This window comes from Euprymna scolopes, chromosome 19 (assembly GCF_053919585.1).
Source record: "Euprymna scolopes isolate OS-2025 chromosome 19, ASM5391958v1, whole genome shotgun sequence".
NCBI classification, from domain to species: domain Eukaryota; kingdom Metazoa; phylum Mollusca; class Cephalopoda; order Sepiida; family Sepiolidae; genus Euprymna; species Euprymna scolopes.
The window spans coordinates 11,957,711-11,983,377 of record NC_136500.1 but is presented as its reverse complement, the minus strand read 5'-3'; the positions used below and the strand labels follow the sequence as shown (position 1 = coordinate 11,983,377).

The 25,667-nt window shown below is 32.6% G+C and overlaps 1 protein-coding gene across 5 annotated transcripts in view; it reads right to left on the bottom strand.

The window, feature by feature from the left end:
* The window catches only part of LOC145303414 (intermembrane lipid transfer protein VPS13D-like), a 393,527-nt gene that overhangs the window by 39,540 nt on the left and 328,320 nt on the right, over positions 1-25,667 (bottom strand). For 3 of the 5 annotated variants that reach the window (XM_080144736.1, XM_080144738.1, XM_080144737.1), the window contains 3 exons: positions 14,121-14,249; positions 8,023-8,133; positions 1,327-1,488 (listed from right to left, as the gene is read on the bottom strand). In XM_080144736.1, the coding sequence (XP_080000862.1) occupies positions 1,327-1,488; positions 8,023-8,133; positions 14,121-14,249 (402 nt within the window). The remainder of the gene's footprint in view (positions 1-1,326; positions 1,489-8,022; positions 8,134-14,120; positions 14,250-25,667) is intronic. The other 2 variants (XM_080144739.1, XM_080144740.1) reach the window with 1 other exon arrangement.

Sequence of the window (25,667 nt, the reverse complement as noted above, 5' to 3'; positions counted from 1 at the left end):
CTGTTGTTTTGTGCTTTATACATCTGGTCTTAAGAATCATACGATTTCCAGTTCCATTGGGCATTTTACCTTTCTTGAAAAGTTTCTTGGCTTTCATCATAAACTCTTAGTGGTGAGTAGTTTATTCTTGTATAAAGAATAGTGAAGATTCTGACTCATCACTCGTTTCACAGCAGCCATTCCAATGCTCATCTTTCTTGTCAAGGTTTGCATTGCCTTGTTTAGATCTTGTCTTTCCTTTGCATCTTCAACAAATTTCATTGTGCAGATTCAGTCAGATGCCTACTATGACCCTTCCTGCTAGCAGCTGCTTCTGTACATATGTCAAAATACTGTGCTGAGGCTGAAGTTTTATTGGCATTTTCTTGCAGATAATATAAGTTGCCAGATTATGCCGAAATGCTTAGCCAATAAAATACAAGTAAGCAAACGAAAAAAAAAATTCACTCAATTTGTTCACAAATTTATGAAACCATCAAACATTGAGGAAAACATGGTTCTTTATTTACATACATGTTAGGTGAAAGTATAGAATAGCTACAAAACACCCTCTCATGATAATAATGGGTTTCTAAATAATAACATTTCAGCATGGTAGCTTCTCTGCATAAGTACTGAAAAAATTACACTAAAACAAAAAAATTAATCTCCCAAACAATTTCCGATCATTTTTGCCTCATTTTCAATAACCCTACTAAAATTTTGCAAAAATAAAAAAAAAAATCATAATTAAAAAAAAAAAATTGTCTTTGACATTTGCTGTTAGAATTTCTTTTGTATTATTAAAAAAAAAAAATTTAATATTCAATCTTGAAAATTACCATAGTTTAAATAGTTTTTATTCTTTTTTTCTTAAAAGGTTAGTAACATTATCCAATAAAAAATTGCATTTTTTTTTTGTTTTGTCAAGACATTATATTTAGCTTCTTTTTTTTTTTTTTTTTGTTAAATTGTGTCAGCTCTTCCTGAAATTTTCTTCCCCTGCTTTACATGTTCTACTCGCTGTTGCCAACGAAAACATAACACCTTCTCTAGATGAATATCGAATCAATTATTTTATTTATCATTTTCTGTTGACATACATATTGTTATGGAAGGCGGATAAGTGCGGTTACATGAGTTATTAGTAGTGAACTCATTTTATTTTGTATTAAAACGTCTTTATGTGGATGATGTATTATTCTCTTATAATGTTGAGGGTTTAATTCATATGAATGCCTGGTGTCATTTTTTTAAATGTATAAAAAAATCATATATATACCCCCCCCACACACACACACACATGTAGATGGACCAAACAAAACAAAAAAAGGTTTGATGATATACCTGCACGTTACCGATGCTACACTCTGTATTTAGCGTTCCCTCTTTGCTGCAACACCGGATGTCTATATTCTCTAATAAGATATAGACAAGTTCTTCAGGAACACGGTTTACGAGTGAAATCCCGACACCACGTGGCAAGTTTATCACACCCTGAAGAGTGATCTGTTCAGAAAAAAAAAATACATGATATTCAATCTAAAAATACTCAATGATTTTTTTTTTTGAAAAAGCAGAAAAAAAACATTAAAATTCATTAGTGCATAAATCATCATTTTTTTTAATTAACTTAAACGTTCCATTTTTTTGTATTATTTAGATTTTTCAGACTACTGTTCCCTTGAGTGTTATTTTCACAATGCAAGAATTTGTGGCGTAATGGATAAAGTACTTGGTTATTTAATTATAAGTTATCCTCTTCTTGAGGTCAAAAGTACAATCCTCAGTGCAGGCGACACTCGAAATTCTACCTAGTAAGGGTTGATGGAATGAGAACATGCTACCCTGTGGAGTAGATATAAGGTTTTGTTTGAAATTTTGTACAGATTTCTGAGTTTAACACAAACATTCCCGGAGTTCGACAAAGTATACCTGAAAAAGTTTGGCGGTTACATCGAGTGAAACATTGTGAAAACAGTAATCCAAATAATAGAAATAATCACTCCTTATCTCAATTTTTTTATTTCAATAAACAATCGATTAATAGCTCGACAATCGATTAAAATAATCTGTACATCATGTAGAAATGAAAAAGACACACGAGAAGTCTTAGATATTTCAAGATAAAATAATAATATACATTGCGTTGCCTCATCGGAAGATACGTAAGAATATCCAAGCAGTTTCTCTGGGCTCCAACAAGTGATTATTAATCCTACCACTACTCCCATTTGTGACTGCAATGAATTCTACACTTTCCACAGATTCTGTGCTTTCACCACCCATAACTGTCTATTAAAAACATAGACCTAACATAATTTTCAGTATAGGCGTTCCTTCCATGGTTAGGTCAGGATCATTGTGCGTTTTCTTTAGTTTGCAGAAATGCATGCATTTCGTTTTTTCCTTGAGAATTTAAATCCATTTTCTTCCGTCCATTTCATTATTTTGTTTAGGCACAATTGAAGTTTCCTTTCGATTATGGGTATATATTTCGAACTGCAACATATTAAAAAGTCATCCACATATAGGGAGCAGTCTATCTCAGGATTAAGGTTTTTTTACAATGTTATTTATTCGAATACTGAACAGGGTCACTGATAGAATACTCCCTTGAGGTACTCCATTTTCTTGTTCCTTCAAATCCGAGAGAGTTGTGGCGACTTTTACTCTGAACAGTCTGTTTTTTTTTTAAATTTTCAATAAAAATTGGCATTCTGCCTTTTAGTCCAAGCTCCTTCAGATCTTATGATACCGTATGGAAAAAGCTTATGATACCGTATGGAAGTATGGTGTTACAAAACACCATACTTCCATACGGTATCATAAGCTTTTTCCATGTCAAAGAACACTGCTGTAAGATGTTCCTTCCTTAGAAAGGCCTCTCTAATGAAGGTTTCCAATCTGACTAGATGGTCTATTGAGCTTTGATTTTTCCTGAATCCTGATTGAAATTCCGTGATAAGGTTCTGTTTTGAGGAACCAAATAAATCTTCTGTTTATAATCCTTTCCATGGTTTTACAAATGCAGTTTGTTAGGGCTATTGGCCTGAAATTCGAGAATCTGAAGCGTTACTTGATTGGGATTGGATGTTTGGGTTTTCAGATTTGAGGATTGGTATTATTGTGGCCTCTTTCCATGTCTCAGGTACGTTTCCATTGGACCATATAATGTTGAAAATTTCAAGTAAATATTTTGAGGTTTCTGGAAATTTTTTGAGGATTTCGTATGGAATTTCATCGGGCCCTGTAGCTGTGTCATGGGATTTAGCTAGAGATTCTTTTAGTTCAGACAAAGTAAGAGGTTGGTTGTATTTTTCAGTATTTTGTGATTTAAATTGGATTTTCTTTTCTTCTCTTTCTCTAATTTTTGAATTTCTCTGTCTGTCACATGAGATTTTTTGATAAATTATCTGCCAGGTTATTGGAAATGTCTTTTTGATCGGTGAATATTTGGTTGTCTTTTTGATCGGTGAATATTTGGTTGTCTTTTTGATCGGTGAATATTTGGTTGTCTTTTTGATCTGTGAATATTTGGTTGTCTTTTTGATCTGTGAATATTTGGTTGTCTTTTTGATCTGTGAATATTTGGTTGTCTTTTTGATCTGTGAATATTTGGTTGTCTTTTTGATCTGTGAATATTTGGTTGTCTTTTTGATCTGTGAATATTTGGTTGTCTTTTTGATCTGTGAATATTTGGTTGTCTTTTTGATCGGTGAATATTTTGTTTCTTTAGAAATGTGAGATATTGGTGTACTACCACACCTTCCTTCTATTTTGCTCATCAAAATTCCAAACCGTTTTTACCTTGGTATTCTCATTAATTTTGGATACATAATTTCTCCATGTTGTTCTTTTGGGTTCCTTTATGATTCGTCTGGCTTTTGCTCTGTTCTTTTTGAAGAAATCCAGGTTTTCGCTTGTTGGGTTCTTTTTGAATTTTCTTAAGGCAGTTCGTCGAGCTCTGATAGGTTTTCTGCATTCCTTTGTGAACCAAGGTTTGTTGTGAATGTTAGTTTTGGTTGTTTTCGGTATGGTATTATTTGCTATGTTTATGAGAGTTTTAATGAAGTAGTTCAGATGGTCATCTTCATCTTTCTTTTCGGTTATTAATTGGTTTTTGCACTGTTCCTGGAAGTCTTCCCAATCTCCTTTATGTAGATTCCATTTGGGTGCTTTTTGTTCAGTACTAGTACTTAGACTTTCCAGAATGATTGGGAAATGGTCACTTCAACAGGTGTTATCGTGTACTCTCCAATGCTAGTCCATATATATGGATAGGTCACATAGGGTCAGGTCGACGGTGGTAAAAGTACCTCTTGCCAGGTACATATAGGTATAGTTTTGATTATTAAGGAGGCATAGATTATTTTGGTTTATTATGTTTTCTATTTCTTTTCCTTTTTTTTTTTGTCTCTTTACTTCCCCATATTACATTGTGACTGTTGAGGTCTCCCAGCAGAATAAATGGTTTAGGGAGTTGTTTTATTAATTGAGTTAATTCAGTTTCATTGATTGTATCTCTTGGGGGGGGGGATGTAGATTGAGCAAAGTGTTATGGTTCTATGTAGAGTCATTGAAACTGCAATTGCTTGTAAGTTTGTGTTTATATTTGTCTTTGGGAGGCTTCGTTCTTCACGAGTATCAATGTGCCTCCAGAAGCTCTGTCCGTATCTTTATGTAGTTGTAAGATGTGTAGTGTTTTATGTTTATTATTCCTTAATTGGAATTCATTTTTGAGATGAGCATTACATATATTAATTTATTTTTATTTCGGACTATTATTCTCATCTTTATTAGTTGTTGTTTTCATCTTTATTGGTTGTTGTTTTTCACGACGTTTCGGTTTCCACAAACTGGTGACCACGTGCACCGATCTTGATGGTGTGCAAACTTCTGGCACTTGAAGCATTGTAGTGGGTTTGGGATGTAGGTTTCTACATTTATTTTCATATATCCAACTTTCACTTCTTTGGGTATTGGTGTGGGAATCGAAAGTTAGTATGTGTTGGTATTGATTTTCTCATTGTCTTTCTTGATTTGGACTCTACGAACATCTAACACATTCTGTTCCTGTAGGTTTATCTTGATTTCCTCCAAAGGACAAAGTGAGAATTCGCGACTTTTTACAACTCCTTTGCAGGTATTTAGGGTTGGATTGAGGGTAGCATTTGATTTTCAAATATTTTTAGTTTCAGTTTTTTCTTGGTTTGATCTTCATTATTGGTCTCAATAGGCTGCCATTAAATTGTTTTTTGATAGATTTGGGTTTTAAAGTTTTTAAACTTTTTTCAATTCTAAATGGGGACAACTGGCTCAAAGGAGTTTCCTCCATTGATTCCATGATGATAAATGTTGGGGAATTTCTCGGTTTTCTTGGCTCTTCTTCAGAGCTGCTGATGTCAGAGACATCAGAGTGTGTTCTTTTTTGGTAGTTGGATGTTTTTGTGGGAAATAAGCCATGTTATGATTTTATTCTTTTCCATCATCTTTGCTCCCCACCCGCCTCGGAGCCCTATATGGGAAGTGCCAGGGGGGAAGCCCATTCGCCCAGCCACAACAGGGATACAAAGATGATATACGCGATTTACATGATATCTTTAATGAGCACCTGTTTTCCTTTGATATTACTATGAGGTACGTAGTAATTAAAAGGGTTTGCAGCCATGTCATAGATATTTCACTTCGTCGATTGACCCTCAGCCACCGCTTTCCACCATATATTAGGAAATAGTTATTTGTGGGGGAGGGATAGGCATATGGCGTTAATGATAGGTTTATGGGGTGGGCAATATATGGTGGGGCTTGACGTGACCAGCCGATTGATCGGATCGGGCCCTTCCGACCGCCCGTCTAGCCTAGTAAAGGAAGTGGGGGTACTAAAACCTGACCTCCAAGTCTCTCAACCACCAGGATCCTGTCCTAAAGGTATTATGGGTCGCTACCTATGGCCAACAGGTAGCCCCATTGAGGGACTTCTACTCTCTGCAGGGGGGTAGTCGGCATATTCTGATGCCCTGCCGATATCAGAATATCAGAATTTAATCAGATTTTGAAGAACAATTTTTTAATAGAATAAATTTTTTTTTTTTTTTTGCAGTTTCTATTTAACCCATAGTTGGGACCCTAACAGGTACTACCACTCCGGGTCAGAGTGGACCTGGGAGCAATAGCAATTAAAGGGTAGCTCCATGCTCCCCAAAGCCCGCAAACTGGGGCCTCACCATCGGATATAGTTTAAGGACCGTTTGAAAGTTTGATAAAAAGTAATAAAATCTTGTTTGTTGGAAACATGTATCATTTCAACAAGGCAATGCAAAGTCACATACAGTCAGTAACAAGATCAAAGAAATTAAAGGTGTGAAAATTCAATCACATCCACCCTACAATACAAATGTTGCTCCATCTGACTACACATACTTGTTTTAGCATTCATTCTAAGGCAGTGGGGGTCGGCTCTAGAATTTGCTGTGCCCAAACAAATTTTGACTAGATGCTTGTAGTAGCAGATACAAGAGTTCCACAGTTCCATAATCATTTATTATCATGTTTCACTATTTTGAGTCAGGTTTACAGCTGGTCTCTGCATTGTTCTTATAACCCTGAAGAGGGGCTAGTTCAACGACATTGAGGATGAAATTATCTGGGTTACGACAAGAACATGAGAGAACCAACGAAGACATCTTGAGAGAAGAACTTGTTGTGGAGAGGATATTTTGCAGTGAGAACAAACAACATTTGAGAGGAACTGTTGCCAACGAACACAAATGATGTAACACAAACAGTAGTTTGACTACAGTTTATGTTGAGTAATGAAGTACTTTTTAAAGGGTCACCAATTTGAGTATTTCAATGAAATTGAAGCCTTTTTAGGATGTTCAAAATAATAAGAAAAAGAGTTTGTTTTTTTGTCCTTTGGTCTAAACAAATATTAAAAAAAAAAACGTCCGTCACATATTGCAGTTTTCTATCTGGAGGTTTCTAAAAAGACGAATTGAAATAGTCACCCATACGCAAGATACACACCTATGCTAGGTAGGTGCTTTACTTTGAAAACAAAAGTGACTTATTTAATAGTTATAAGTTATCACAGATGACATGAAGTCATGTAAAATGCAGTTAATAAAAAAAATGAACATTGATGCATGCTTTCTCTCCATTCTCGACATGTTGAACAGTCTGTTTCTTTGATTTACTCATTAAAGCAATGTCTTTATGGTCAATGTGTGCAAGAGCATCAACTAAAGATTTATGCAAAAGAACCAACATGGCCACCAGTGAAAACAATAGGAAATACGTTGGATAATAAAGATCTTATCATGAAAACTACTTGTTGGCAACAATTTTAAATGTGATATTCGTTCAAAATAGATCTGAATACCCTAAAAATCAACTTCTTAAAAGTAAATCTTTAGTTGGTACTCTAGCGCATATTGGCCATTTTTATTAGCATACATGTTTACCAGCGAGGTTGTTCACTTTTATACATTAGTACTTTAAAAAAAAAAATTGTAAAAATGTTAATCATAATTTAACCCCCCCCCCCCCAAAAAAAAATATTTAGAAAAACATTTGCATTAAAACATTTAACAAAATAAAATGCCATTTTAAAACAATAACACACTGTACATTTTAACTGTGAAAATTTTCAATTATCATAAGAAAATGTCCGAGTAACAATTCCCACTGTAAGAGACAAACTTACAAGGGCAAGTAACCAAGTGTGAAGAACCAAAGTGAGAAATTATTTGCAGCTGTTTATTAATAAGATGACTGGTGTAATAGTTATTACATAATTATGTAGCTTTAATATAGTAATAGTTATCAGTTACCTCCCTTTATGAAACCTCTTCACTCATGTTATTCCAACAATAGAAACTATGTTGCACTGTTTTTCTAGTCATGGCTGGAATGACGTTATAGAAAAGTGAACACTACTGCATGCACGCACTTCATTGACACGTAGCACATAATCTGTTTACTTGATTTATTCAATCTTATTTAAATTGTAAGAAGAACAAAATAAGTTTTGATTTAAACCTTTTGTTTTTGTTTCTGTTCTTGTCCCAGATTGCGTTTGAATTCGGTTGGTGAATCAAGAGGGTCAATCACGTGCCAGTCATCCAAAGTTGGATCTGTGACACTGGAATGCTACAAAAGAGAGAAAGACAACAGAATTACAGATTGGTTGTCAATTTGATCAACAAAATTACAGATATATTAATATTTATAATGAAAGGAAAACAAATATTTGGATTATTTCGATGACTATCTTCTTGGATGATATTCTCACAATCTTTTTTATTTTTTATAAAGGAGTCACCATTTATCAAGACCTGAAGTCTACTTGAGGATGAGGGTTAATGAGTGTCAGGTGATCGGTGAAACAACACCGTAACGATTAACAGAAGTGGGAATTGGGTAAAATTTAAGAGAGTGGCTCAATAAAACTTTTTTACATTGGACTTGAAAACTATTGTAGTCAGCTGGAAAGCAAACCTGCAGTATAGAGTTCCACAGTTCTAGGGAAGAATCTTTGTTTATGGACTTTGCATTTAGTTTTAGGCACAGATAGAGAGTAGAAAACATTATTGACAATGGTTAAAGATAGATGAGTGTGATTGTTGTGAATGTTTGTAGGAGACTACAGACACGAGAATAACAATAGAGCAGAGATACTCGAACATTCCTTCTGTGAGAAAAAGGTTGCAAGGAGAAAAGGATATCATTCACTAGATTTTGAAGTTTGTTTTGAACTCTGTCAAGGAAATTTTAGTTGACCTTGAAAATTTATATAAAATTTGAAACTGAATCAGACATAGATTATTCTTGTTTCATCAGAAATATTAATTTTTTTTTCATTCTAAGTACTGCCTGTAGTGAGAACTGAATTTTTAAGTGCTAAAAGTTTGTTATTTAAAATAGATTGCTTTGCAATGCTTTTATCCACTGCACCACATGTCCATTCCAGAGTTTGAAAACCTGCACCGAAAGGAAGTTGGAGGTTACATCATTCGAAACGTTGTGAAAATAACATCTAAGATGAGAATCGTATCACAAATAATCCACATTATCAAATCTCATCTGAAAAACAAAGATTTGTTTCTGCAATTATAGTTGAAGAATGTTTATACAATGTGACAAAAAGAAAAAAAAAAACGAATGAAAAAATACTGAAGATTATGATTGGAGTTCATCAATTCTTATTCATTTTAACCATTTTTGAGTGAAAAGGAATACTGAGAAATGAACAGTTTTATAGAGAGAACACAATTTATCGCGTTCATGATATCCAGCATGCGGGGTCTATCAGCTTTACCGTATGAAAGTCAATGCAAAAAAATTAACGTTTTCTCCGTTGAGCATTGATGATTACTCAGTGATTTGAGTTTGGCCTACAATCTCCTTAATGGACATTATATTTACCTCAGAACTTTTTATTCACTCCTGCACCAGAAAGAAGTCTATGCAGACAATGCAAAAAAAACTATTTCACCACCGATTTTGATTGAACCAAATGAGGGCTGCATTCTCAATCAGAATACCTAAACCTTGGAATAAACTTCATATTGAAGTAATAAATGCAGCAACACTTCGAGGTAAATTTAGACAGTGACTGAACTACTGTGTCTTTTTTTTTTTTTTTTTTTTACATGGTGGTCACCACTTATCAAGGCCCGGAAGCCACTCAGGGATAAGGGTTATTGCAAGTACAGTGTGTCCTTTTCTCTGTAAATTTATTCTACCCTTTCCTTATATAGCATTGAAGTACAATTGTTTTATTTTATGCCAAATGAATTGAATTGAACTGAACTAAACCAAACTGAACTGAACCATGAATGTAGAATATAAATTTACACTTAAATTAACTCTGTATTTCATCACCGAATTAAAGGAAGAAAAAAAAAAACGTCAAATTCAAATGAAATTGACAATGAAAATAACCAAAATTTGACAAAGATACGGTAATTTTTTTAAAGTTACACTTTCATATATTTTCGCTAATGTTCCATTGTGATTTGTTATAATGGAATTAAAAAATATATGCTTTAAAAATAAATTATCAAAAGATATTTCAAAGTTTTTAATAAAATTTAAAACATTGATAAAATGATTTAACAAAAAAAAATTCAACTAAAGGGAAATATTTTTGTTTTTCAATAAAAATTTTAGAATTATTTTAGATGTGAACTGGAGTTCCTTCCTCTCATCTTTTTTTATCCTCTACCTCATAAAAACATTGAAACAAAAATGATACACTGATAGTAACATGGATTTTTATTCCATATTATCTATTTATATAGGGTGGTCCTATAGACTAACTAGTAGGGAGACCTGACGTTGCCTGAGATTTAATGACGATCAACAAATGTTTCATACTCCTATATTTTTATTTTCATTGAAATCTGTTAAATCGCCCATTTTTTTTTTAATCAATTCGATTGATTGCCTGTGCTAGCTGGCGGTGCATTAAGAGGATGCTTCACATACCTCTCTGTACTGGCTTAGTCCACAATACAGTGTCGTCTACATTGCACTGTAGAGAATTTAATGTTGATTTTATAAAATAATGGCTTGAATTAAAGTTTAAAATGCAAAAAGCATATATCATGCTTCAATTGTGCTCTAAAAAGAAACATTCATTTCGAACGCACCTTTATCATATAAAAAGAACTTACTGTTGATTCTATATGCCTTGCCTTACTGCTTGTGCAGTGATAATGGCTAGAATTTCGAATGTGCCCATATCATATCAAAGAACCTACTGCTGATTTTATATGTCAGACCTTTCTGCTTGTGTGGTAATAAAACTTCTCAAATGCACTTGTGGTGTTAGGTGTGTAAGGTGTTAACTTTAGTCAAAATCGCCTGTTCCTTCTTTCAATGGATTATTTCGATTATCGATACTAATCAAAAACCTACCGATACAAAACCTATCAAAGAACACTGCCAGGCACATTAAGTATCTTTGTGTGAAATTCCATAAAAATCGAACGAGCCATTTTCGAGTCCATATGGAACAAACTCACACACAAAGTTTCTTTTAAATAATAATAGATAAATTTTCACCTACCAAAAAGTAACAATAGTAAACAGTAAAACGAAATAAGTCTTGATTTAGTTTTTATTTAGCTTCAAACAGATTTAATAAATAATTTTTTTTTAAATAAAATATTTAAACATTTTTAAATTTCTTTTAATTTTTAAAAAGTAAATAAAAAATTTTTAAATAAAAAATTAAAACTAAAATTCAAAATAAATTTTAATTAAAAATTTTTTTAAAAAAATATTTCTTAAATAAAAACTAAAATAAATTCAAATTTTTTTTCATTTTTAAGAAGTAAAAAATTTAAACAAAAATTTTTTTAATTAAAAAGAACTTTTTAAAAATATTTTTAAATAACAGTAAATGAAATAAAAATTTAAATTAAAAGTTTTTAAAAAAGTTTTTGGAAAATTTAAAATATATTTTAAATAAAAAAATAATAAATAAAAATAAACAAAATTAAAATTAAAAATTAAAAAAAAACTCACGATAGAAAAAAATGGATTCAGTTAATTCACTTCCCACACAAAATGGTGTTATGTGTGATATTTCATGAATTTTACAAAACTATTTTGGTAAATTCTTCCATTATTGTAACTTTTCGGTAGAGGTAAGAATTTGCCTAGGAGCAAAGTGTAGTATCTGTTTTACTCACCCTTATGAACAGGCAAGCAAATAGGAACAAGACTTTTGAACCATCTTATAGATACAGCGAGTTTCACAAATTCTGACACTTGCAAAATGTCAGCAAAAGATTCATTCAAGCGTCTTTTTTGAAAGTGTAAAACAAGGAATATTTGCATATGCAGAGTTTACACTGTTGCATATTCACCTCTTTCCTTTCAGACGAAAAACATAAAAGAATGATAGGAATATGTGATCCAGCCATTATCTACATATGCTTCCTAACTTTTCTATTCATATTTTGTCAGTGTTGGTTTTTCAGATATGATCTCCCCAAAATGTTATCCATAGAATCGTTAATAAAATCCAATTTTTTCTGCAATCCAACAATATTTTCATACAAATATACTTGGCCATCAAATTTCACTCATGAATTCCTAATATTTTTGTTTTTTCAGTTTAATGAACAAAGTCTAGAGAATTCAAATTATTAAAAATTATATACTCCTTCCCCATTTTTACTTTTATTTTGATGACAAGATGGTGATATTTTTTGTTTGGATCATTTTTTTTTTAATCATGTAAAAAAATATTGTAAAATATAAGTTAACCAACTTTTACTGACTCTAATGAACTCAACACTATTTAGGTGGCAAAGAGAAAGGCAAGATGATTACAAGCAAAGCTGGGATAAGCAGAGAACATTAAGCGTTTTTATTTTTGTAGACTAGTCAACCTACCAAGACTTGGAAGTCTAGTTTATCCTATTTGACATACAACTGACTGGAGAGATGGTAGATTAATCTATATCTTTCTTGAGGGTATTAGAGACGAAAAAACTTTGAAGTCGCTTTTAAACTTACAGCATAGTAGTGATTCGACTCAATGTCACTTAATTTTGTTGATCTAAGGAGAACCGCATTTTAATGCGATGCAACTAATATTAAAAAGGTAAAGGCTCCACAGGGAATTTTTGTGGCAAGACATACAGTCTACAACCGCACCTCTCCAGAGTTGACATCGTTAAATACCAGTGGCAAGTGGAGTGTGTGTGTGTGTGTATATATACACACACACACGTGTGGGTGTGTTCAGGACAACTGGAAACAGATGCTGAAATAAGTGGAGAGCACATACAGCACCTAGACTTCCCAAATTGTCACCCATCTGGTAAAAATTAGGCTCAACGTCGCTTAACTTTGGTGATCTACTAAGAACCGGTGTGTCAACACGATTATGCCGTACAAATACTAATATCAACATTAAAATAGATTGAGGCATTTGTGAATTTGATTATTCCATGACTTTTCATCGTTAACAATTCAAGTTTGATGTTTTGATTTGTATTTGATTCAAAACTCGTCATTTCAACAGATTTTAGAACAAAACCTGAAACCATAAATGGTTCAATCAGTTCTAATCATGTGAACATTTGGAGAAATGGTTAAAAAGTTCACTTGATTAAGGTAAAGTATTATTAAGCGTTGGTGGAGAGCTATACTTGCAGAGTGCTTTAGTCTTACCATTAATGTATTTCATTGATCAGAAAGCATCGAAGAACAAACACTTGGATAAAAGCTAGGATCAAAGTGTAGTATCTTTTTGTATTTTATTTTCTCTCCCCTTTAGATCTGATCCTCACTTAGGGATTGGGCTGCTTATTTTCAGTTCAAAACGAACCAAAAAAACAGCAGATGATCTATTATTTAGAAAGATCTAAGAGGGTCTTACTAATCACCCCTCCTCTCCCAATCCATGATTCTCACCAATGAAATGAAATGAGATACATATATATATATATATATATATATATATATATAAATACATATATATATACATACATATCCTGGCTGTACCTACTCAGCATAGCCGCGGATTCATCAATATCATTTTAGTTTGAATTAAAAATTATTTAAACAATAACCAACTCATGAAAAGATGGCAAATCAAGCCGAAAATGTAAGGAATATAATCTTTCAGTTAATATAGGAATTATTTCCTTTTACCAGCTTTTTAGGTAATCTTTTTAATTCTCCATTTTAATAATCTTTCTTGCTGGAATAATTAATCAGAAAAAATAATTGAGCAAATTACACTTTTGTAGTGTACAAAACGTGCTGCAAATAAAAAATAAAAAACGGCTAACCAGAATTCAATACAAATTTGCCAAGCGCATTGCTATTTAAGTCCAACATGGAAAACCCAACAAGATAATTTTGCATTCTAGAAGATAGATATATACAGGAATTAACTTTATTTTTTTCAATACTTATTTAAACTATGACAAAAAAGATTTTGAAAATATAAGAAAGAATCAAATTTTCCATTAAATGTGAATATGAATCGATCTAATTGAAGTGTGCATTTGTAAAGAATGCATTCTCTCACGGTAATGAATGAAGAGATGAACACTTAACGGATACACAATGTCTAGAGATTGAGCACACATCCATGTTGGGAAACTCACCTGCATGTGGCCAGGAATATCTCGCTGTGCACACAACACATTACCATGGTGGCCACACCTGAGAAGGTAGTGGACCAGATTTGGCATACCACCTGGCCTCAAGCCAGGACCATACCACAAATGTTTTAGCTAAAACAGAAGAACAGGCACATCTCAAGTTGGAGGTACATGAGTGTCACTAAATGAAAACTCCCAAATGATGAAGGCAGGTGAACGGCAAAAGGCCAAACAAATGAACAGCAAAGAAAAAAATTGGAGACTTGTCAAGTTTCTTGGAATTTTTATCTCATGTACAAAGAAAGTAAAATGAAATCTGGGTTCTTTTGTAGAACAGATATGCATTAAAAAAATATGGCTTTTTCCGTTGGTTTTCAACACAAATTAAACCAATTTAATTTAATTGCTTTTAACTCAAGTTCTTAAATTATTTTTGAATTGGCATTTTAATATATTTAATATTATTTTCAAAAAATACAGTTTCAGCAAATTAATTATCTTGAATTCTCATAGGCATAATTAGTCGATGATAATAGTAAAAGTTGTCGCAGTTTTCAATTTACATGAATTAATTCAACATAAAATGATCCCCCCCCCCCCGAATCAGGTTTAGTATTTCCTTTAGGTTTTATTCATCACACTCTAAAAATTTTATTTCATTTAAAAAATCCTTAAACAACAACATCAAGTGAACATTGCAGATTATTTATAAAAAAATGTTTTTTAAAAGCAAACTGTTCAATTTTTAAGAATTCAGTTTTTTTTTCTAATGAGGTATCACTTATCAAGGCCAAAAGTTATTTAAGAATAAAGGTTAGATCAGTGGTTCCCAAGCTTTTTTTACATGGTGGCATGCTATTGAGATATTTAAGTTTCCACGGAACACTTATCAGAAAAAAATGAATATTTAACAATACTTACTAGTGGTTATTCTTATAGAAATTTCAAAATATCAAACAATTTAAATCAGGGGTTTTCAACCGGGGTCCATGGAATATTTATGGGAGTCCACAATGATATTTTGGTGGTCCATGAAGAAAACCCACTCAGAATTGTTTTTATTATTAAAAATTTAATTTCTACTGTAATTTTGTATAGTTTTTTTTCAATCATTCAAGTTATTTTAACGATAATATTTCTATTTACCAGGTTTACTTGACGCATTTACCTTGCACTCCGTTTCTAAACATGTTTTATTTGTTGAAAATTTTATAAAAATGAATAGCAATATATAGTTAGATATTATGAACTGCAGTAATTGTATTACCAGCGATGTATATATATATATATATATATAATATATACATGTATGTATGCATATATATATATATATATATATATTTTTTTTTTTTTTTCAGACATCCCATGGCTACTCCAAAAAGAAGTACCGACAGTACTCCGTTCAATATTTGTCTTACGAATTTATTCCAGCACCACATAATGAATCGAAACCAATGTGCCTCATATGCATGGATGTACGTTCAAATGGTAGCATAAAACCTTTTAAGCTAAAAATCCATCTAGGAAAAAAGCACACAGGAATGAAAGATAAACCAGTAGAATACTTCAAAAAAGCTTTGTGATGATTTCCAAGCTCGAAAAACACTGTCTCAAGTTTTCTTCTATATATATAAAAGCGAAAATGTATGTTCGCTTTTTGTGTATGTCCAAGAAAGGCTTTTTTCAGAGAAGCGGTCGGTCGCCTAACAACTTTTTAAAACTTTTTATATCACATGTAAATCGTAATATCTCAGATTTAACAACGGAGCTCGTCTGTCTATTTAATTTGCTCGACTTCGGGAAGATAAATATTCAACAGTTTTTGCTCACCGCATGTAGGGGGAAAAAAAGAGCATTCCCCACTAAATGAAATGCTACCCCGCAGTCAAAAGTTGACCTCATTAAGTCATTAAAACGTGCACCTGCTAATTTAAGTAATTAAATAAATTCAAACGTGTTTCCGTTAGCATCTCGCGATGGCACAATAGTTAATGTCAAACGTTTTTTTTTCACACTTTAATTTACAAGTTCGATCCTCATACTTACCTACCAAAACATTTTTTTTTTATTTTACCCCCCCCCCGGAGTTTTGATTTACCCAAAATCACACACACCTCCAAACATGCGGGCACCCCTCGTTAGTCTATATATATAAAAGCGAAAATGTATGTATGTATGTATGTATGTATGTATGTATATATGTATGTTTGTGTGTCTGCTAAAAACTTTCGACAGACAACAAAAATTCACAAACTCGGTATCATATTGAAGCTCCATCCTTCGCTCCAAAAATATCAAAAAATTGGTCAAAAACGTTTATTTTTTTTACCCCGAAATCGACAATTTTCGACGGGGGGGGGGGGGGTTAACAAAAACGGCCCTCTCGACCGGTTCTACGCATGCGTCAGATGACGTCATGACCTGATTTACTTTAAATAGTTGAAAAACTGATTCAATTTCATGTACGTCACGTAAGGTCAGTCGATTAGCGCGTTGGCTCATTATCAAAAAATTGGGTTCGAATTGTGGTGTGAGATGTCTTTTTTTTTTTTTTTTAATTTAAATATTGAACCAGTGTTATTTAAGCGATTTTTCACATAACATCCGTTTTTTTTAATTTTTTTTTTTTATTTTTTACTTCACTTATCCACCCCCAACTACACACCCAAAAACATCCGGGTACCCACCGATTTTTTAAATTTTAATATCGAAACAGGCTTATTTAAGCCATTTTTCACGTGTTCATTTTTCTGTTTTCATTGTTCGTTTGCCTTACGTTAGTTATTTTCTGTTTTTTTTCCCGCATTAAGTGTTAACGTTTTCATTTTTTTACTTCGCTTATAACAAACAAACCTGGTCATTGACGTTGTCGTCGTAACGCTCGATGACTTCCAGGCACCTGTCAATTTGGTTCCTACTTAAATAAATTCAAACATCTTTCACTCACTGGCTGGCCGATTTTATTTTCAAACTTCGCCTCAGGGCTGAATTCAATTGCCTGAAGAGCTCTGATCTCCATCGGCTTGACCATGGAAGAAACATTGTAATATTGTAATACAAGATATTGGTAAAGAATTATTATCACTCAAATTTAGATTATTCTTATTATTACTTATTCTCATAATTATTATAGTTGTTGTAGAATATTTTATTTGCATTAAATTAGTTTTCATTTAAAAATAAAGCTTAATTATAAAAGCTTAATTATAAAACATTTCTTTGATTATTAAAACCTCAAAATTTATATTAGTGAAAAATAGAAGATTGTCTTATGACCAATAGTTATGAAGGAGCCCACCAAGATAAAAAGAAGGGAAAAGGGGTCCATGAGTAAAAAAAAGGTTGAGAACCACTGATTTAAATAAACGATTTATTATACATTTTATTTCTTTTTATTGTTTAAGCATTAATATCGCAAAAGTGTATGAGTTGGTATTTATTAACACAAACAACTTTAGTTATAACGATATGAAAGCTGTTTTCACCCTATAACGACTTGTAACTTTGATCTATAACCTATTCACGGCGCACCAGTAATGATTTTGCATGACATCAATGTGCCGTGCGTAGTGGTTGAAAACCACTGGGTTAGATAAACGGAAATAACATAATTTGATTACTTATGAGGATCGTTTTCACATAACCCTCCCCTCCTCTAACTGAAAAAAAAAAAAATTTGTAAAGAGAACCCTAACCCTTTCTATCGTCTGATCAAAATTTAAAAAAAATATATTTGAAGAGAATTTTGGAGGGTAAGAACAGTTTTAAAATTTAATAGAGACACTGTCTTACTTTAAACATATTTAAAAAAAAAAACTAAAGATTGAGTTTTTCATATTTAAAATTAACTTTTTGAAGTGCAAAATATTGATAATTGAACAGTTCCAATAATTTTGGTTATTTTAATTCTTAACAAATCCTTTCGCAAATGTATTTTAATTCATAAAGTTTTCTTAACGATACTCAAAAAGTTTTATTGAAAAATTTTAGTCACATTTTAAGAAATTGAAAAATATGAATAAAGAGATTAACAATTTTTTGTGCTTCTACAGTTTACAGACTTTTTTAAGATAGGATTTACAAGTCAAATTCAATCTTTAATTAAATTGTTAAGTGAAAGTACAGAATAGTTTACAAAACTCCTCCCTCTTCATGTTAAAAATGGATTTCTAAATGATAACATTATTTAAGCACAATCTGTAAACTGCAGAAGTACTTAATTTTTTTCTAAAATAGATGTTACTTAAAATACTTCCATGATAATTTCTTGGTTGATTTCTGACAAAGAAATGTTATTGACAAAATGGTCGTTGTCTCACACAGAATCAGGATATCAAACAAAACTTATTAAATTAGGAGATAATTAGATTGAAAGTACAATACGATACCACCAGGCTTTGTTGGTTCAGAACTTTCTGCGTTTCATTCTTGTGAGGATTCATCAGGCTTTTGCATGGAAACGAGATTTTGTGTTTTATATGTATACATGATAGTCAGCCAATCAGATTCTTTGTTATTTACACAACCATTTATCTTAGCCAATGGGCGCTCACAATTTTTTTTAGCTAATCTAATGTCCAACCTTCTTCAGAGGTATAAAAAATCTTCCTGCTGGACTTAGTTTCGCATTTTTTTTTAGAATACTGCGGACAGCTAAACAAAACAAAAAAAACAAAAAACAAAACAAAAACAAAACAAAACAGAAAACAAACAAAAACCCCAAAACAACAACAATATTATATTTTCAAAATGGTTCGATTAGAGAAACGCATTATTTTTTCAGTTAAAAAAAAAAAAAAAAAAAAAAAAAAAATGAAGAAATGATGGAAAATTATGAAGATGTAATGGATAAAGATGCAGAAAATATGATCGGACATTTATTTCTGGTTTGAGACTCAGGGTTTCTTACTAACTTGAACCCACGTTTTGATTCAAGAAAGTTGATCTTGGGTTTACTTTCAGTTACCTCATAACTTTCGTTTCCCTTATTTTTATCCTTTAGGTATCACATTCCATGAGCAAGGTTTCTGACAAAGGAGGAAGAATAGTTGTTTTCTGGGTCAGAATCTATTCCATCTAACACTTATCGTTGGAAACGTTTTGACCTTTTTTTTTTATACTTACTTACATCATGTGGTGTCATACCTTGTCTGCAGTGATTTCCATTAAAAACATTTTTGAAGAGAATCTTCTATTTAATCCATGGGGGTAGCATCCTTCCATTCCATCAGTCATAAGCATGTAGAAGTTTTAAGTAATTCACAAATCGTAGAAGAGTGTCACTTAGAAGTGAATTTTACTCAGTACTTTATCTGCTATGCCATAGGTCCTTGTGGTATGAATTCCAAGAACCTTAAACCTATTCTTGTTTTTAGATGTGCGGTCTTACTGCTTAAACTATAGAAAATGTCTTTGTTCATATTTTAAATGAACCAAGCTGTTAGAATTCAAAATGTAAGAAAAATACTCAAGATGAGAACAGTAGTTCAAACGATCAAAATAATAGATTATTAATCCTTATCTCAAAATTTTAGAAACATTAAATTACTAGCATTTCAGCCCAGCGTTGCCCAGGTGTTTGGAGGTGTATGTTGAGCAAAAAAAAAACAACAAAAAAAAACAAACAAAAAAAAGAAACGGACAATTTTTTAACTTTGACTCCTATTATGACCCCTTAACATTTACTGTTTTGGGTTTAAATCAAGTTATTAAGTTAGATATATGTCTAAGGAACCTATATCTAAAATTTCAAGTGTTTAAACCCAAAATTGTCAGGAGTTTGGTAGAGATCTCAAAGGTCAAATCGTTGAACTTTGACACCATGACAGCTAAATTTCTGGCCGAAAACCGATCACAAAGATTTTCCTAAATCTCAGTACCCTGTATATCAAATTTCGAGTCTGTAGATTAAAATTGACATAGTTATTGCATAGGGAAATGTACAGAGAGAGAGAGACGTTCACTTTTATAGATATACTAGCATTTCAGTCTGGCATTGCCCGGGTGTTTGGAGGTGTATGTTGAGCAAAAAAAAAAAAGTGGTAGTAGGAAGGCAGGCTTGAACCCATACCGCGACAGAGGAAAAGAATAGGGAAAAACGTGACGTCTTTGCTGTTACGACCACTGCCAAACCGGAAGTGACGTAGGTTTAAATTAAGGCTAGACAATCGAAAAGAGGAGATGACTTTCGAAAATAACAGTGAAAAAAGCAATCCCTCCCTCTATAAAAAAGTGCCCAGTTGAGGGTGAAGAAATCATCGTTTTTAACCAATTTTTCGGTATTTGTCGTCTGAAGGGTCGAGCTTTAAAACGATACTGGTCTTGTGAAAATCCATCGCCTCTGCCGAAAGTTTTAGGCAGACATGCAAACATACATGGATACATTTATGTATTGGAATGTCACATTATCGACCCAAAGCGATTAAAAAGCTTTCCCTATCTCTTAATACCCTTTATGTAAAATTTTAAATGTTTAGACCAGAAATTGTCTGAGTAATACGGTAGAGACCGCAGAGGTCAATTTTTTAAAAACTTTGACCCCTATTATGACACCTTAACATTTATTGTTTTGGGCTCAAATTATTAAGTTAGATCCATGTCCAAGGAACTTATATAAAAAATTCCAAGTGTTTAGACCCAAAATTGTTGGAGGAGTTTGGTAGAGTTCTCAAAGGTCAAATTGTTGAACTTTGACCCCTTAACAGCCAAATTTCTGGCCGAAAACCGATCACATAAATTTTCCCAAATCTCAGTACCCTGTATATCAAATTTCGAGTATGTAGACTTAAAATTGACAGAGTTATTGTGTAGGGAAATGCACAGACACAGATACACAGACATGTTCACTTTTATGGATATATAGTCCTATGAGGAAATATCTATTCTCTTCCTGCTGAACAGTGTGCAAATGAGACCACTGAAATGGTTCAAAGTGGCAATTAAAGCACATGTTCTTACAAGAAAGTTCTATAGCAAACCTCAAGTCTTCCCAATGGTTTACTTCTGCTTGCACAGCTACCATTGCTCAAAGGCAGCATGCATACTGCAGATTTATCTGACATAAGTCCAGTAGAAACAGACAAAAGTTTATAGAAGCTAGAAGTAATTATAAGAAAGAAATAGCGACAACTAAAACAGAATACACTGAAGTGCAGAAATTAGGAACTCGTGATTTCTGGAAAATCTACAACAATGTAGTAAATAATTGGCAATCAACAATTCCCACATTATCCAACAATCATAGAATCTACGTTTAGGTTTAGACACAGATAAAGAGTGGGGGAAATTATTGATAGCAGTTTCAATTAGACAAGTTTTTTTTTTTTTTCGTGATAGTTTGGCAATGGGAGGGGACCATAAATTGGAGCTCAGAACTTTAACTACAATAATGTACAGTGAAATGTACAGGATGGATATTGTCGAGTCGTTTACCTTCGGGATAGTCAATGTCCAGGAGGAACCTGAGAGGCATGCACAATCCATTGGTGTAGCGGTGACTGGGGCAAGTTTTGGGAGCTTTTTCTACTTGCATATCCTTACTTAACTGTGGTATGGTGTTCCGTAGCTGCATCCCCAATGCAATTTTGCATGCCAGTGAGTGCTGGCCTCGGAGTCCAGGACAGGCATTAATTTCTTCATAGTGAATGAGCTATGCTTTACTGGATATGCCGTACAAATATTACAGAGCATGTCAACAATGTTCTTTGCAGAAAACTCCAAATCCTACTCCTAGATGAAACATGCCTGCTGGTTTGATCATGTCAAGTGTGGGTGGATAAATAGAGCCTGCATCATGGAAGTTAATGGCTTGTCTGGCGTTAGTCACCCATGCTAGACCTGGGCTGTAACTATCAAAGAGGGAAGCTTGACAACTTTATGAGGGAAATACGATGGACCGAACTAAATAGCAAATAGAGATCCAAGCATCTGCCAAAAGTGCAAACCATGGAAACCTGTCAACAACTGGATAGTCAGTCAGTGAGCTTCAGAATGTGAACAAAGAAAAATGAAAAGGGGAAGGGGAGAAGGATAGTAAAATGAGGAAAAAAAAAAAAAAGATCAATCTATTTTTTGTTTGCAAGAAAAATGTTGAAACAATTTTTTTTTTCTCTCATATGCAATTCTGCATATTTGTAACAAATGAAAGTGAACGGCAACAGAAATAAATTCCAGAAAACTAATTATGTACCTAGTGATTCAAATTCAGCCATTTGCAATTTTTCATACTTGTAATAAATGGAAGTTGCCAATATGTCTTAGTTTGATGTTACCAAAGAAAATGCCTGGCCTACGCAATCAATGAAATTGATTGGAATATCAATTTTCAAAAGCAAATAACAGAGATTGATAAATGATGTAATCGATTCTAGTTAGAGTTAAACATCAATTTTATATTTTACAAGAAGAATCAATCTTTCACTAATTTTATTAATACATTTTTTTAAAATTATCATTACATCTTGCTTTTGGAAGCTGTACATTATCAGCCAAATGGATACCTTTGCAGCATTCTAAGTTCAAATCCTATCGAATTTATAATGATGATTTACACACTAATACTGTTGGGAAAGGTATAAACCCATACCTAGGTATGAACTATAGGTAAAATATCAACTTGTGTTCAATTAATCATGTATAATGAACTGTTTCTTGTTTCAGAATTAAATAATCCAAAATGGTTGATCTGTAAAACAAACCAAACTGTTCCCCAAGCACGCATAAACATCGAGCATATTGGTTGCAAAGGTGCAACTAATCTATACACACCATGTGTTAAGATTTTATTAAGAGGAAAAAAATTCTAATGGCAAAAAAATTTTTATGAGATAAAACAAAAACTATATTCTAATAAAAACAATATATATATATTATTACAATGGCAACCCTCACACACACACACACACACACACACACACACACACACACACAAGGCTCTTTTACACATATAGAACATAATCCTGATTTTTCAAAACATTTTGTATACTTGAGTTATCATTAATAATCAAGCAATCTTAAACTTTCTAAATGTAAATAAGTTTATTATCACAATAATGTTCAACACTGATTTATCATATTTTCTTGAGAATAATACAACGCCATCTTTCTGAAGTCAATAAAACTGAAATAAATTACACACTTGTGTAAAATATATGAACATGTAGCATAGCTATCCTTAGTGTTGGGACGATTATTCGACATCGGTATCAGAAAAATTTCTGCTTATTTTCTCAAAACAATTCTTGTAATTGTTTTTTTTTTTTTTAATTTTTTATTTATTTACTTTTTTGTCTAAAACTCAATCTTCCACTGCTGGTATTACTGATAAAATAAATATTTATTGCTTTTAAATTACCGGTAAAACTATATAACCATCTCCTCCACCCCCACGGACATAAGTTTATTTTTACATTTGCAAAAATATATGGACATATTACATGGATTTTTAAAGTAATTTGAAGAAGAAACAAAAAATCTTTAGTTACATTATAGAGAGATGATAATTTTGACAATTTCCAAAGATTGCTCACCTATCAAATATCTTTTGTAAACACAATCAATTTAAAAAGTTGTTGCCTTTATATTTTCTTATTGATTGTGCCAAGTATTTTTGAAATCTTTCTCTTTAATGTATACGTCTTTTTTTTATTTACTTTTTAATTGGATAAAATTTTGGAAAGTGTATTTTTTCCTTCACTTTTTGTTCAAAATTTGTTCTATTATACACAAGAAAATATGATATTCATATAAGTTGCTTATAAAGTCATAATAATTTTATTCAGTAAATATTAAGATGCCAAAGAGGATGAAATTTTTTTCGTATTAAAAAAAGTCATAAAATAATCATTAAGCTTCTATGCAATAAATAATTAAAAATCTAAACGTTTTAATCTAATAAATACAGTATTGAATTTAGTAACCAGTACTCAGTTGTCTGATCACTTAAGTTAGAACTAAATAGAGATCAGAAGCCGGAGAGCTGGTATATAAATAAGCTGGGATGTAATTGGATTTTAATTCTACAATCAATATCCATTTTAGAGTTTTAGACTTTTATTAGCAACGTTATTTCATTATTACTTTTAATGTGAGAAATGTTGAAAGTTGGAATAAGTAAAATATTAAGATACAAAAGAATTGTAAATTTATATGCAATCATCTATAATAAGCGTATGAATATTTGTACTTGATATTAATTACAAGCTTTTCAGCTGTCATTACTTTATACAATATATATATATATATATATATATATATATATAAATAAATATTTGCTCGACTGAGCTTGTCCCTCCTTGCCAAACTTTCACAAAAACACTTGTCTAGCTATAATAACCAGCAACAGTTTCCTTTACTCCTTACCTGTGCCTAAATCTAAACGCGAATTCTATGAACAAAGCTTCCTTCCTAGAACTGCGCACCTGCTTTCCAGCTGACTACAAAGTGGTTGTCTTCAAGTCCAATGTAAACAAGTTCTTGTTGAGCCCCCCACTCCATAAATAATCCATTTCTACCCCATTGCCACCACTAACTATTAATACACTTGTTTCAGTGACTACCATACACTCATTCACTCTTCTCCCTGAGTGGCTTCCATGCTAAGAGGCGACTGCCATGTATGGAAAAAAAAAAATTATATTTGGATAATAATTATTAAAGTTTAAAAGATCAAATCATATAAAGAAATATTATTATTAGATTTCAAACAACACGGCCCTATTATTGATACTAGTAAAGATACCCGCGCTTTGCATGGGATTTTGTTGTACGCACTTCGCAGGCACCCTTGCAGTAAGAGGATGTAGTAACAGGAGGGTGATCTGTTTCAAATTCACAAAAAAGTTGGCCGGCGCCATAGTGGCAGCCCCCGGGATGGTGATGAACCCCAACTTTATGTATACCATTCCTAAAGGAGGAAGTTTTCCACACTAACGTAATGTACTTGCAATAACCCTTATCCCTGAGTGGCTTCCGGGCCTTGATAAGTGGTGATCACTGTGTAAAAAAAAAAAAAAAATGATGACGGAGTTTATGAAGAGCCGCACCAAATATGACTTTGATCATAACCTTGAAAAATGGTGTTCACCATCCCTACATTGGAGGCCATCATCATGTCAGGTTCAATCATGATTGGTCCAGCTGTAGGAGAGTATATATACATAGGCTATGACCTTGACCGTCACCATTCCTGTGGAGGACCATTATTATGCCAGGTTTGGGCTGTAGGAGAGTTGTACACACAGACACATACAACTTCTAAGCATGAAATTTAGTTTTGTCGTACCAAACAAACAAAATAATGACAAAGAAATAATAAAATAGATTGCCCATAGTCGAGGGGGATTCAAAGCTTCCTCTTTATTAGTTACTACATGGAGATGTAAGGGAGGACATCACCTCTTTCCCAAAATTGCTCCATATACCTTTGATCTTCACCGTACAATGCCAAATGCTTATATTTATAAGAAGGCATCAAGTATACTTTTTTAAAGTCTTTGGCATGATTTGGCTGAAGATAGAACCTAAATCTGTCAATTCATTATCGTTATAACA